The sequence below is a fragment of the Benincasa hispida genome, chromosome 1, assembly GCF_009727055.1.
Source record: "Benincasa hispida cultivar B227 chromosome 1, ASM972705v1, whole genome shotgun sequence".
Lineage (NCBI taxonomy): Eukaryota > Viridiplantae > Streptophyta > Magnoliopsida > Cucurbitales > Cucurbitaceae > Benincasa > Benincasa hispida.
Genome location: NC_052349.1, coordinates 56,446,127 through 56,461,181, shown reverse-complemented (window position 1 = coordinate 56,461,181; position 15,055 = coordinate 56,446,127). Strand labels below are relative to the sequence as shown.

General features: G+C 39.2%; 1 protein-coding gene across 2 annotated transcripts in view; it reads right to left on the bottom strand.

Annotated features, from left to right (window-relative positions):
• The window catches only part of LOC120070207, a 39,642-nt gene that overhangs the window by 10,600 nt on the left and 13,987 nt on the right, over positions 1-15,055 (bottom strand). For both annotated transcript variants that reach the window (XM_039022074.1, XM_039022075.1), the window contains 2 exons: positions 13,807-14,607; positions 13,112-13,314 (listed from right to left, as the gene is read on the bottom strand). In XM_039022074.1, the coding sequence (XP_038878002.1) occupies positions 13,112-13,314; positions 13,807-14,607 (1,004 nt within the window). The remainder of the gene's footprint in view (positions 1-13,111; positions 13,315-13,806; positions 14,608-15,055) is intronic.

The following is a 15,055-nucleotide window of genomic DNA, read 5'->3' as shown; positions in this document are numbered from 1 at the left end:
AAATATAAGACAAAGCAGTCAGATGTGAGCTTGAATCCCCAGACACGTTAACTTTCTCTAGGTTAGAGGAAAGTACATAAACAAAGTACTTTCCAATTTTTTATTAAAAAATCCAATTTTCAAAGTTGCCCATGAAAAGGTTATTTCCAGAACATTTCTTTTAATCTTGACTTTTTTTTGCACAGGCTGTTCTCACGACATTTTTGTAATTTAGACATTTGGTTTATACATAAAATTTGATTTTATGTTTAGCATTAAAAACTTCTAATTTTCAACGGATTTTAATTTTTTATTTTTAAAAAAATTAGATTTATAACTTCCCAACAAATGTCATCCATAATCTTTGAATGACTAGATATTATCCACAGAGCGCAAGTGATGGATTACCATGGGTGGCGGAAAATGTGGGAAACCTTCCAATGAGCTTGAGAAAAGGAAGGTAGTTTTGTATCCACAATTGAGAAAACCAAACTAGGCCACGAGCCCAATACTAGGTGTATCCCCAATATCAAACCCAGCCTCCATTTATGAGCATTGCACAACATTGAAAAGGTGAGGATAGATCAACCGGCTAGTTAGAGGCAGGCGGATGGCCTTTGGGCTTTCCAGATTTGGTTGGTTTAAAAGGATCCAAAATGTCCTAGTGTAGCATCCTTTGAACAATTTTGTTCTTTAAGGTTTTTAGAAAAAGTTATAAATCCTCCAGAAGCTGGAAAAAAGTTATAATGACTGACAAGATGCTTAGTAACGTTTTTAAGGAAAAAAAAAAAAAAGAAATAATAATAATAATAAATAAATAAATTTTTACTAAAAAAAATGCTTAGTAACGTCTTAATTTTCCATGATTTAAATGTTGTGTCAAAGTTATCGGATGTCCCCGAAGGGACAAATGTTGCGTCAAAGTTACAGATTTACTTTTCTTCCTGACCCTGTTATTTTTCTTGTCTTCTCTAGATGATTTCATCAGTTTCATAATCCTGCAGAAAACTTTAAACTAGAGCGTTTTCATCTTTTCTCACAAAGTATTCTTTTGAAGTTAATATAATAAAAAGTAAATGATAAAATTATATAAAACAAGGAGATATTGCACTTTTGGTCCCTAAAGCTTGGGTTGGTTGCATTTGGATTATAAGTGTTCAAGAGGACAAAAAGAAAAACCGATACGACCATAAAAACTGATTGCTTGGATATTATATGCAGATGATACTATCATTTTTTGCCCTGATGAGCCGTTGATGATTAAGAACTGGTGGGATATTTTGAACCTCGTTCTGGAGGGTGCAGATCGCTGATTGGTACTAATATTAACAAGGAGGAGGTTCATAGTTGGGCCAGTGTGTTCCATTGCTCCTCAGATGGGCTTCCTATAGACTATCTCGGATTCTCTTTGGGGGGAACATCACAAAAGGTCCTCTTGGAACCCCTTGATTGATAGGCTGAGAGCCAAGTTGGATAAATGGAGATGCCTCTTGTTGTCAAAAGGTGGAAGAGTTGCCCTTGCTCAGTCAGTCCTTAACAATCTTCCCATATATCAATTCCCTCTTCTAAAAGCCCCAAAGAATGTTGTTAAAAGCATGGAAAAGATCATTAGAAATTTTGTGTGGAATGGTAGAGTATACAAGCCAGGTTGTAACCTAGTTAAATGGGAGTGCACGGCTTTACCAACTTCTTGGGTGGTTTGGGGGTGGGATCTCTCTTGCATCGAAGTACATCTTTATTAATGAAATGGCTTTGGAGATTTACTCAAGATGATGATTCTTCGTGGAAGAAAGTTACCACCAGTATATATGGTGTTTCACCTAATGGTTGGATGACTACTGACCTCAAAAAGCTATTCGCTTTTGGGAAGATAAATGGTGTAACTCTCAACCCCTTGCTCTCAAATTCCCTCATATTTACTCCGTCCTATAAGGAGGCTGAGGTGGCAGATTGCTGGTGTGCCTCGAATCACTTGTGGGATTTGGGCCTCAAAAGGAATATTTTTTATAGAGAAATAGATGATGTGGTTGTGCTTTTACAGGTCCTTCACTCTTGGACTCCGCAGGGGGACTGTGACAGATTTAGGTGGAAGATTGATGCTTCGGGGAAATTTACCACAAAGGCTACTTTTTTAAACATTACGAAACAGCCCCCACATATTACCATCCCTCTGGTTAACCTTGTTTGGAAGCTGAAAATTCCCAAAAAAAGTCAGGCTCTTCCTTTGGTCTCTTACATATAGAAGTCTAAATATTCACAACAAGCTACAAAGGAAGCTGATACAAAAGAAGCTGATTCTAGGCCACCAATTAAGCATGTGTACAAGAGAAGGGGTAAAAAGGAACTTGCACCCTTGACAGTGGGGTAGTGTTTGGTGGTCCTGTTTGTACGTCCAGCAGGGGAATGTTGGCATTTAAATGTTATTTTGGGCTAGGGTTAGTTATCTTGTTTTGTGTATGAACAGTAGTTCAAGTGTGGAGAGAGCAGCCCTCTTATTGTAATGGTGGACTGTGAGGCTACCCACAATTTTATAGCGCAACGGCTGGTTGAGACCCTTAACCTACCATGGGCTATGGGGAAGCCATCCAAGGAAAGGGCATGTGTAAGGGCGTCATAGTCGAACTCCCGATGATGACTTTTGTGGACGATTTCTTACCGTTAGAACTTGGAAACCTAGATATGGTGTTGGGCATGCAGTGGCTTCAGAAGCAAGGAGCAATGACGGTCGATTGGAACGAATTGATGATGACCTTCTCAGTAGAGGAGTCGAATGTGGTGCTGAAAGGAGATCCAGCTCTGGCTAGAATGGAAGTCTCTTTGAAGATGTTGGAAAGACTTGGCAGCCGAAGGACCAAGGGTTCTTAGTTGATTTTCGCACTACGGGTGTATCTAGAGGAGACGGAGAGTTGGTGATGGGCGATTCCATCGAGGAACTACGGCTTGAGTTGGAACAGCTCCAACAAGAGTTTGATGATGTCTTCCATATGTTTGTAGGCCTACCATCGGCACGACAAATTGACCATCAGATCCAACTAAAGTCGGGAACAGAACAGATCAATGTAAGGCCCTACCGCTATCTGCATGCTCAAAAGAATGAGATTATAAAATTAGTTAATGAGATGTTGGTAACCGAAATCATTCGGTCGAGTATAAGCCCTTTTTCCAGCCCATTGATCTTAGTTAAGAAGAAAGATGGCAATTGGCAGTTTTATGTTGATTATCGAGCATTAAATCGAGCTACAATACTGGACAAATTTCCCATCCCGATGATTGACGAGTTGTTAGACGAGCTAAATGCTGCTTGCGTATTCTCCAAAATTGATTTGAAGTCCAGCTACCACCAGATAGGGGTTCGAGAGGAGGACATACCAAAGACCGCATTTCGGACTCATGAGGGACATTATGAGTTCCTAGTCATGCCCTTTGGGTTGACCAACCCACCAACAACATTGCAAGCGTTAATGAAACAGGTTTATCAACCTTATCTTTAAAAAATTTTACTTGTATTTTCCGATGATATACTTGTTTACAGTAGGGACATGGCTTCCCATTAGGAACATTTAACCGTGGTTCTCCAGCTCCTCCGCGAGCACAGTTTATATGCCAATCAGAAGAAATGTCAGTTAACGAAGGATAGAATTGAATACCTAGGGCATTGGGTATCCGCCAAAGGAGTGGAGGCAAATGAGGAAAAGATTCGTGTTATGGTGGAGTGGCCCATTCCGAGGAATGTGATAGACTTGAGAGGATTTCTAGGCCTTACGGGGTATTTACCCCCAATTTGTGGCTAATTATGGAGCAATTGCAGCTCCGTTGAAGCGGTTGTCTAAGAAGAATGGATTTGTTTGGTCGAAGGAAGCCACGACTGCTTTTGAGGTGTTGAAGAAAGCCATGGTTACGTTACCGGTCCTAGACCTTCCCAACATCAGTCTTCCATTTGACATAGAGACAAATGCATCTAGAACAGAGTTGGGAGTAGTGTCAATCCAAAACATGCGACCAATAGCTTATTTCAGTCAGGTCCTATCGTCAGCAGCCAAGAGACAAGTCAATATACGAAAGGGAATTGATGGCCATTGTGTTACCTGTGGAAAAATGGTAGTCACTATCTGTTGGGCCACCAGTTCACGGTTTACATGGATCAAAAAGCATTAAGGCATATCCTGGAACAGCGTGATATTCCACCAAGGGTTCAGAAATTGGTGACAAAATTGATGGGATAAGATTTTGAAATCCTCTACTATAGAGCAAGACCAAAGAACAAGGCCGCCGATGCGCTGTCAAGAATGCCAAGTGATGCTCAATTGAATGTAATTGTGGGACCCTCTCTAATTGATTTGAGTGTAGTTGACAACGAGGTACAGGAGGATTCAAAATTAAAAACCATCTTTGCAAGAAGCCGAAAGTGTGCCTCATTATACAATTTGACGAGGAAGGTTGTCTCATAATAGCAGATTGATTCTTTCCTGTACTTCAAGTTTACTTTTTGACCATTCTACGTACCTTTCACGATACGGTGATCGGTGGACGCTCAGGGTACTTGCAGACCTATAAACGGATAACAGCATAATTGTTTTGGGAGGGAATGCACACCGATGTTAAGAAGTACATGGAAATGTGTGATGTCTGTCAGCAGAAAACCCAGGCCTTGTCTCCCGTCGGGCTGTTACAACCATTGTCGATCCCCAATCGAGTATGGGAGGACATCTCCATGGACTTTGTGGAAGGCTTGCCACGCTCGAAAGGAATCGACTCGTTCTTTGTGGTGATGGACTGACTGAGCAAATATGCTCACTTCATGGCTCTGAGCCATCCCTGTTCGGCTAAAACGGTCATGGCTATGTTTGGTAAAGAAGCAGTGTGCCACCATGGGTATCCCGATTCAATTGTGTTTGATCGGGACCGCATTTTTCTCAGCCATTTTTGGAAAGAATTATTCCGCCTACAAGGAACTCAGTTAAAAAGAAGTACCGCAGACCGACGGACAGACGGAGGTGGTAAACAAATGCTTGGAATTGTACTTACGTTGCTTTTGTAGTGAAAAGCTCAAAACATGGAGCAATCGGCTGCCATGGGCAGAGCTATGGTATAACACCACGTATCACGCTTCCATCAAAACCACTCTATATGCAGTTGTTTATGGGCAACCTCCACCGCCGATTATCTCTTATGGTCAATCTTATACAACAACAAATGATTCGGTGTAAAAACAATTACAGGATAGAGATGAGACCTTGGCGGCTCTAAAGTACCACCTCGCACATGCACAAGAACAAATGAAGAAATTTGTTGATGTTCATCGAAGGAAGGTGGTATTTGAGGAAGGAGACTAGGTTTATCTAAAAATATGTCCCTACAAGCAAAAGACGTTGGCCAAGAAACGTTGCGAAAAGCTGGCTCCGAGATTTTTGGGTTCATTCTGGGTTAGGGGCCGAATTGGGGAGGTTATGTATCTGTTGGATTTACCTTCTACGGCCAAAATTCATCCGGTGTTTCTTGTATCCCAATTGAAGAAAGCTGTGGGAAGTCAACACGTGGTGCAACCTAATCCTGTTGAATGACCAGATGCAGTGGATCGTGGAACCCAACAAAGTCACCCTAATGCGCTGGAATGAAGCAAAGAGGGATTGGGAATGTTTAGTGACTTGGAAAGACCAGTCGGAGCACGAGGCCACCTGGGAGTATTATGTTGTTCTCACCGCGGAATTCCTTGATTTCCATCTTGAGGATAAGGTGTCTTTTCTCCATGGGGGTAATGCTAGGCCACCTATTAAGCATGTTTACAAGAGAAGGGGTAAAAAAGAACCTGCACTCTTGACAGTGGGGTAGTGTTTGGTAGTCCAGTTTGAATCAAGGACACAAATATATAGCCTATAGAACAGATCCTGTTCAAGTAAGATCGTTTGGTGGTCCAGTTTGTACGTCCAATAGGGGAGTATTGGTATTTAAACGTTATTTTGGCCTAGGGTTAGTTATCTTGTGTTTTGTGTATGAACAGTAGTTCAAGTGTTGTTGTAGTTGTGTTTGTTATCTTTCTCTTGTAATCAAAACCTATCTTCGTTGTTCTGGAATTATTATCCTTTTGAATATCATTTCGTGAGGAAGAATCCTTACCGCTGAAAAATAGCTTTCTTTCCCCCTCTATTTGTTGCCTTTGTATGAAAGACGAGGAGTCTTTGCACCATCTTTTCTTACATTGTGATTATGTTTTCAAGGGGTAGTTAAACATATTTAGCATTTTTGGGGTGCAGTGCTGTCTCCCGAAAAAGGTGGCTTGACAACTATGCTTTTAGCAGTAAAGAAAAGATCCTTTGGAGATGTGCCATTCGGTCTCTTCTTTGGTGTCTTTGGAAAGAAAGAAATAGTAGAATTTTTTAAGATAAGTCTTTCTCTTTTGATTCTTTTTGGGCTTTTGTTAACATACAGCCTCTTGGTGGTGCACAAATTACACCAAATTCTTTTGTAATTACAGCCTTTTGATGATTTTTAACAATTGGAAGACCCTTTTGTATTAGTCTTCCAAGGAGGGGTCCTCTCAACACCTTGCCCTTGGGTTGTGCTCTCTTTTTTGTTGGAATATATTTGTTTGTTTCCTATCAAAAGAAAAAACTACTGACTTCAAAAAGAAGAAAGGTTGATCATGGATTGACATAGAAAAAATATTTTAGTGTGTTGAGCGTTTTGCTCATTTGAAGGCTGGCTGTTGTCAAACAATCCACTTTCGAGATGATATCTGGATGAAAACCCCTTAAAGAACTTGGTCCCCAAGTATAGATCCTATGTCTTGCAGAAAAGAAGCTTCTGTTGCTGATTTCTGGGATGATGGAAATCAGACGTGGAACTTGGGGTTGAGAAAGGGCCTTTTTGATAGAGAATTAAACTGCGGATGGCTCTGGTTGACTTGTTGGGCTCAGTACAGAAGGAAGACTCTCCAGATAGCATTACTTGGTCTCTTGAAAAAACCTGGTTCTTATTCTTGTAAGTCTGCCTTTATGAGCCTTGCTCACAAGTATATTAACATAAACTGAGCTTTGATTAGGCTTATATGGAAGCATAACAGCCCTAAGAAAGTTAAGTTTTTCCTCTGGTCTTTAGGCTACAGAAGTATGAATATTGATAACAGGCTACAACGGAAGTTTAGTAGGTGGTTTTCATCCAGGTTGCAGAATGTGTTCGAAAGAGTTTGAAGACCTTGATCACCTTTTATTACACTGTGATTTTGCTTATCAAGTTTGGAGTTACCTTGTTGAAAAGTTGGGGTTAAAGTTCTGTCTCCCTAAAAACATGGATGATTGGACGAAAAAAAGCATTGCTACTTGGAATCCGAAGAAGAAGGCCAAAGTGGAGGGTAGTTGCGCTTTTAGAGCGGTTTTAAGGCTTCTGTGGAAGGAAAGAAATTCGAGATCTTTTGAAGTAAGTCTTTTATGCCTTATAGCTTTTTAGGGGGCGTTTGGGGCAATGAGTTGGTTATTATAGTTCTAGGTTATTATAATTAGGTTATAATAGTTTGTGTTTTAGGTGTAGATTATTTTAGTTTAGGTTAGAATAGTATGTGTTTAAGGTGCAAACTATTTTAGTTTGAGAAGGAAATACTAACACAGTAGCAAAGAATAAAAAATAATGAATGTAAAATAGTAAACATTGTAGCAACTAGTAAATACTGTAGCAAATAGGACAGCTAATTGGAGAATACAAAATAGTATTTACTATAGTAAGAGGTGGTATAGTCTTAGGATAGTCCTTGCCCCAAATACCCCTCAAAATTTTGTGAAAGCATACAAAATACAGCTTCTTGGTGGATATCTTTATGCAAGAAATTCTTTTGTAAATATAGCTTTTTGATGATTATTACCGACTAGAAGGCCCTTCTTGTATTGCTTAATGCAAAACTGTCTAGTCGGTTAGTCGAGGTAGCCAATAATTAGACTTATGACCAACCAACCTTCTTATATATATCAAGGTTTGAAAAAGAAAAACAAAATGTTGTTGAAGCAACAGCAGCTGGCAAGGTGGCACACTGCACAATGCAAACTATTTCAAATAAATTGTCATGATGAATTTTTAAAATATATATATATATATTTTTTTTTTTTTTCACTTCCTTTCCTTCTCTCTTTTCTCTTTTCATTTTCTCTCTTTCTTTTCCTCACCTTGCAGTCATAGTGATAGCACCCAAAATGTGCTATCTTAGTGCCTCTAATCTCGCTCGTTTATAATGTTTAATGTGCTTATATGATTATATTTGTAGGATCTCGAGCAATTCATGCATTCGGGAGCGTTGGGCAATTAGGAACTAAAAAGAGCAACTAGACTTCAAACAGATGAAAATTTATGAAAATGCTTCAAGCAGACCAACGCCGTGCACAGCGCAAATTCCAGAAGGCACCATTTTGGTGCAGTGTCGCGGCGTTGCCCTGTGGCACCGCAGCACTCCAAAGCATCAAGATGCGCACGCGCGAGGCACAGCATTCGATAAGAAGACCTAGGGGACTGCACTACGATGCTACCACGACTATATATATATTGTTTCTTCATTTTAAGGCAAATTATCATCTCCCATTCGGCCTCCAGCCGAATTTCTTCCCCTTTTCTCTTTTCCACTTGTATTTTCCTTCTTTTCGCTTCATGTAATTGGTAGAGATGAAGTCGGAACTTGTCTTCTCTATCTCCATGGAAAGGTAAGTTCCAGCTATTTCTTAGTTTAGAGGATTTGGAGAAACCCTTGTAACTTTGGGAGATTTTGAGATTATGCAGAATATTTCTTGTTTCTGGGTTTCATTATGATTTTATTGTTTATGAATGCCATGATTTTGTTATTGATTGACAACCAATGCTTTATTGTGCGATTTGAATGCTTTTGAATTAACTTGCAATATGTGACATATAATTGTGGGTTAATCCTTGAGAAGCAATAGGTTAGATAGGCTTACCTATTTGTTGTCTGTAATAAACAGTATTGTCCTTCAGAGGAAAGAGATCTTATACAAAAAAGTAAGCTGAAATGGCTACAATTGGGGGATGAGAATACAGCCTTTTTCCATCAATTCCTTGCAGCCAAAAAAAGAAAAATTTTAATTACCGAGTTGATTAATGATCACGGAGTTCCAACAAAGTCATTCAGAGAAGTAGAAGCTTTAATCTTGGGGTTCTATACCAGTCTTTACTCAAAATGCCCGGGTTCTCGATCATTCCCTCAGAATTTGGAATGGACAAGGGTCTCTACCGAACAAAATGGTCAGCTGGTAACCAGATTTAACCTAGCAGAAATTAAGGAAGCAATAAAGACGTTGGGAAGAAACAAAGCACCAGGTCCGGATGGCTTTACCATAGAATTTATACTAAAATTCTGGAATTTACTAAAAGACAATCTTAAGGGCATTTTTTATGAGTTTTAACACAATGGAAAGCTCAATTCATGTGTTAAAGAAAACTTCATTTGCCTAATCTAAAAGAAGGCAGAGGCAGTCTCAGTGAAAGACTTCAAACCCATCAGTTTATCAACTATAGTCTATAAGATTATAGCCAAAATTCTTGCGAAAAGACTTAAAAAAATCATGCCTAGCTTAATAGGCCCAACTCAAAGTGCATTAATTGAAGGTAGGAAAATCCTTGACCCGATTCTAATAGCAAACAAGGCAGTAAAAGACTATAGAAGCAAGAAGAGAAAAGGTTGGATTCTAAAACTCGATCTTGAAAAAGCCTTTGATAGAGTAGATTGGGAGTTTCTTGAAAAAATCCTTCATGGAAGAAACTTCCACCCCAAATGGATTTCTTGGATTATGGGTTGTATTTCTAATCCAATGTTCTCCATCTTCATAAATGGAAGACCAAGAGGTAGAATTAAAGCCACAAGGGGAATTAGACAAGGGGACCCCCTCTCTCCCTTTCTTTTCCTTTTGGTTAATGATCTACTAAGTGTGTTGGTTGATAGAACCCGGGAAAGAGGCTTGTATGAAGGCTTTGTGGTTGGAAAAGACAAAGTTCAGATCTCCATTCTTTAATTTACTGATAATACTTTGCTATTTTGCAAATATGAAGATGACATGCTAGATATTCTTAGAAAATCCATTGCACTTTTTGAGTGGTGTTCCGGGCAGAAGGTTAATTGGAAAAAAATCTGCCATATGTGGGAAAAATATAGAAGAAAACAAGTTGAGGGCAGTAGCATCAAGGCTGAATTGTCAACTAGCACACCTTCCTTTCTTATATTTGGGCCTCCCCTTAGGTGGGCATCCAAAAAAAGTGGAGTTTTGGCAGCCGGTTATTGACAAGGTGCAGAAGAAACTTGATAAGTGGAGAAGATATAATTTATCAAGGGGAGGAAGAGCTACTCTTTGCAAATCAGTCCTCTCTAATCTACCAATTTATTACATGTCCTCCTTTCTATTGCCTGAAAAAGCGGTTTCAGCCTTAGAAAGAATCATAAGAAATTTCTTCTGGGAAGGTCACGAAGGTGGTAAGATAAACCACTTATCGACTTGGGCTGGGAGGTCTGAAGGCTAGGAACTTGCCCTTTTAGCCAAATGGGGCTGCCCGTTTATGCAAGAACAAAACTCCTTGTGGAGACAAGTTATCACGAGTATTCATGGCAGCAGCCTCTTTGGATGGCACACTTCCGGTAAGGTACATTGTAGCCTTCGCAGCCCTTGGATCAGCATCTCAAGAGCATGGATGAAAGTGGAAGTATTGGCAGCCTTTAAGTTGGGAAATGGAAACAGAATTTCGTTTTGGCAAGATCCTTGGCTGGAGTATACTCCTCTTAAAGACAGATTCCCTACCTTGTTTGGTTTATCCACCAACCCAAACAGTTCAGTCTCAAACCATTGGGATTTTCATACTTCTTCATGGTCCATCAACTTCAGAAGATTATTAAAGAAAGAAGAGATTTTAGAGTTCCAAAATTTGTTAACCTTGGTGGTCAAGAAAGAAGTTAATATTAGACAAGATTCTCGCACTTGGTCCCTATAAGTTAATGGCTCCTTCTCAGTTAAATCACTGGTAAACCACCTCTCCTTGGCCTCACCACTCTTACCTTGCCTTCAAAAAGCTCTATGGAAATCCAGCAGCCCTAGGCGAGTTAATATAACAGTGTGGATAATGCTTTTCGAAGCTCTTAATTGCTCCTCTGTGTTACAATAGAAGCTGCCTTCCCTTTATATTTCCCTCAATTGGTGTGTCCTCTGCAAATCAGCCGAGGAAGACCTTCAACACCTTTTCTTTGATTGTATTTTCGCCACAAATTGCTGGAGAGCACTTTTCAAATGCTTCACCACTTCTTGGGTCTTCGACAGCACCTTCAAAAGCAAGGTACAGCAGCTACTTTCTGGACCATCCCTCAAGAAAAGTTCAAATTTACTATGGATTAATGGAACAAAAACACTGTTGGCTGATATTTGGTTTGAAAGGAACCAAAGAGTGTTCAATGATAAGGAAACTCCTTGGTTTGCTCGATTTGAGGCGGCAAAGCTTAATGCTTCTCTTTGGTGCTCCCTTTCTAAATGTTTTGAAGCTTACTCCCTACAAGATATAAGTTTAAACTGGAAGGCATTCATTCAACTGGAAAACTAGTTTCAGAAGTCAGTGGACGGCTCTTTAAATTCTTGTGTTCGAGTTTTCAGTATTTTTCACTTTTGTTGTATTTGTTGTATTTGTTTTGTTCTCGGAGTTTTGTAGCTACAGTTTGATAAGCTTCTGTAAGTTCTCGTTTCATAGTTCTTAACCTTATTGGTAGAGCTTTATAAGGTTCCCGCTGTAATGTTGGATATGATGAGGGCGCTAAGGGGGTGTCAACCTAGTTGAGATGCACGGGGGCGCCTGCTGATCCTTTGGTTTTGGTTTTGGTTGTCTTTTGCCTTTATTTTCAAGTACACATCTCCTGTACTCTACTTTAATGAATAATAAAGGCCGTTTCCCTTTCAAAAAAAAAAACAAAAAAAAAAAAGTATTGTCCTATTGACCTAGGGGAAACCGTATTGAATATTTAATTAGACAATGAAAATTAAATGTTCATCCCAGCATAGTCCCTAGAGCATAATGCGGTTAGTTAATTATGTTTAGTATGGATTCATCTAAGCATGCTTAGCTAATTAGGTATTTAGGACCATTGGTTGGATGTCCAATCAATTGGACTGGGCATAGGCAAGAAGGCTAAGGCATATATCGATAATTCAATGATTTAAATTGCATTGGGTGACTCTATTTCTCTGAACTAAGACGTCTTGATTAATTGCATTTCTATCCTTTATTTTCTTGCAGTTTCGATTATCCACTCCATACGACCCTTCCCCCAATTACTGCTTTAACTGAAAATGGGCTTTGAAGGACTAATCTTCTGTACTTCACTGTGGTTCGACCCGAACTTGCGACTTGTGCTACTCAGTAGTATAAATTGTTAGTTCGTGAGATTATAAATATTATTTGATTAGTTGAGGTTTGCAAGCGACGGAAAATTCTCTGTACATCAATTTCATCTCCTTTCACACTTTTTTTTCTCATTTTTTTCCTCTTTCTCCTCCTCAACGAGAGTCGTCGACATATCTTTTCCTCTCTTTCTCCTCCTCAGCTTGCTAGCGGCACTCTCTTCCTTTGGTCACTCTTTCTTCGCTGGCAATAAGTTTCCCCTTCTTCCTTCTCCCTTTCTCTCCTTCTTCTCTATATCTCTTCTTTATGCTCAGTGTTTTCCCTCATCTCCCTCTTTAGCATCCCTAAACCACCAAAACCGACAAGATTGACCAACCGACCATGTATTTGGTCAATCAATGATGAATCATCCTGAAACCATCTACTACCAACCAACTGAAACCGACATATTGGTGGCTAGCGTCGAGTTTCACCCAAAATCGACCCGCCTACCGATGAACACCCGTATTTGGATCTGTTCTATAGGTTGTACAACTGTGTCCTTGAGTTCTAAGAAGTTTTTCGTTAATTACTAATAGAAAGTTATGTGGCACCTTGTTTTTATTATTAAATAAATATTCTTTTTTAATTTTTATTCCTGTAAAGAATGGTAGGAATAATAATAAAATCAACAGATTGATACTAAATAGCATTTATGTCATAGGCCTATATGAATGTGCAGGATCAACTGCAAAATTAGACCCAAGAAAAGAATATACATGTTAGCTCTGACCTTTGTAGATCATATACACGAATGCTAGCACTGTTAATCTCTCCAATAACATCACCAACTGCCAATCTGGTCCATGAATCATTTAATGATACCATTGGAAATACATGCACCACTTCCTTTAGAGCAGCCATCGAGCTCTGATAACAAGTTTTGCGCATGACCGAGTTGCTGGGGTCCATGATTTGCAAAATAAAGTTAACAGCCTGCAGTACTAAATGAGATGAGATCTCAATGGCAAGGATTGTGGAACCAAAAGTAGTTAGGTACAACAAGGTCAAACAAAGTACATTGTCTTTAAATTACCATCCGTGGTAAACAAATTCCTACATTCCTGACAGATGATTATTGAATTTAACATTGAAATTTGGAAGGCCACCCTGTCCCCCTCCAAAAAAGAATGCACATTCTCTCATTCAGTAAATTTATCTTCTGAAAGTAGGATTTTTTATTTTTTTTTCCTCTCTTCAACCACTCATCTCTGAAAGCATCATCTATTTCTTATTGGCAAACATGGATTTTATTTTTCTATAGAGAGTGATGCTTTGAAGTGACCAAAGTCGTTCAGGTCACCTTAAGACACCAAAACAATAACTTAGAGCTGAAGTGTCCATCATGCTAAACCAGTATGTACAAACCTTCAAGAAAATGCACAGAAAATAATCTCAATGCAATTAAAATATAAACTTAGAACCAACCTTGTCAAGATATGGCGCCAGGTTTCTAGGACAACCACGCACAACCCTGATCAGTGTCTTAAGTGACACCAGATGAACAGGTGAATCAGATGCAGTAGACCAAATTTGGCTCTCTATTACTGTCAAGAATCCTGGTATATCAGCCATTGCTAGATTTGGGAGAAGAACTTCAACCAAAGTTTCCCGAATGCCCATTGAAAGGGATGAATTTTGAACTAACTGATTTGCAGACGGACCACTCACATATTCCAGCTGGAGCAATACATCTTCAATGAGATGAGGAATTTCATTACCCAGACAAGTCTTCCATGAGCTCTCCATACCTTCTGCCAGGAGCTCTGCAGCAGTGGAACTGTATTTCTCGTTCATGGACTTCACCAACTTCACTAATGGATGGACAACCAGCATTGGAAGGCTTTTCTTCACAAGACTGCGATACCAAATGGCTAGTGCTGCTGCAACTATAATATGAGAAGTCATTGCATCTTGGCTCGTTCCCCCTACACAAGAAATCCAATCGTGCATTTCATAAGATTCCAACCAGGTGCGGATGTTGAGTTCCTCAACCTGAGAAACATCTTCACTTCTTGGAATGCAGCCTGATGATATTATGTAATCAGAATTCTCACTCAAACAATCAAGTTCAGTGTCACTATCTCCAATTTCACTTGAAATTCCATGCTCGGTTGATCTTCCACCTCTTAGTGATAGTGGAATTGCACGTGAAGCTGCACAATGGAACAAAGAACGAGCAGCCATACGTACGTGTTCACTTTCATCTTGCCAGAAGCTCACTAAAAGCTGAAAAATATATAAGCAATCATGATGAATGTTTAAATTATCAAAACAAATTTACAGTTCAAATAATTTAATTATTTCTGTTCCAGTTGATGAATGTTTAAATTATCAAAACAAATTTACATTTCAAAAAGTTTTAATTATTTCAGATTCAGTTGACTTCAGACTTGATATTTGCATCTTACATTCGTTGATCAATTTTTTGCTATAAAGAGAGATCAGAATTAAGTAAAACAAGGACACTACAAATTGTAACGTCAGAAAACCAGATCAAAGTTCCAATTTTATTGTCTCCACCATGTCTTATGAACAGGCCAACAACAACAGATGTTACATTAAGAACATTTAACCCAAGACGCATGTCTCCATGGTTTATTATTGTCAAGCCAGCAAGCATGATATATTAAAGAGTTTCATGATAATATGCCAGTGTAACATTACGAAATTTTAA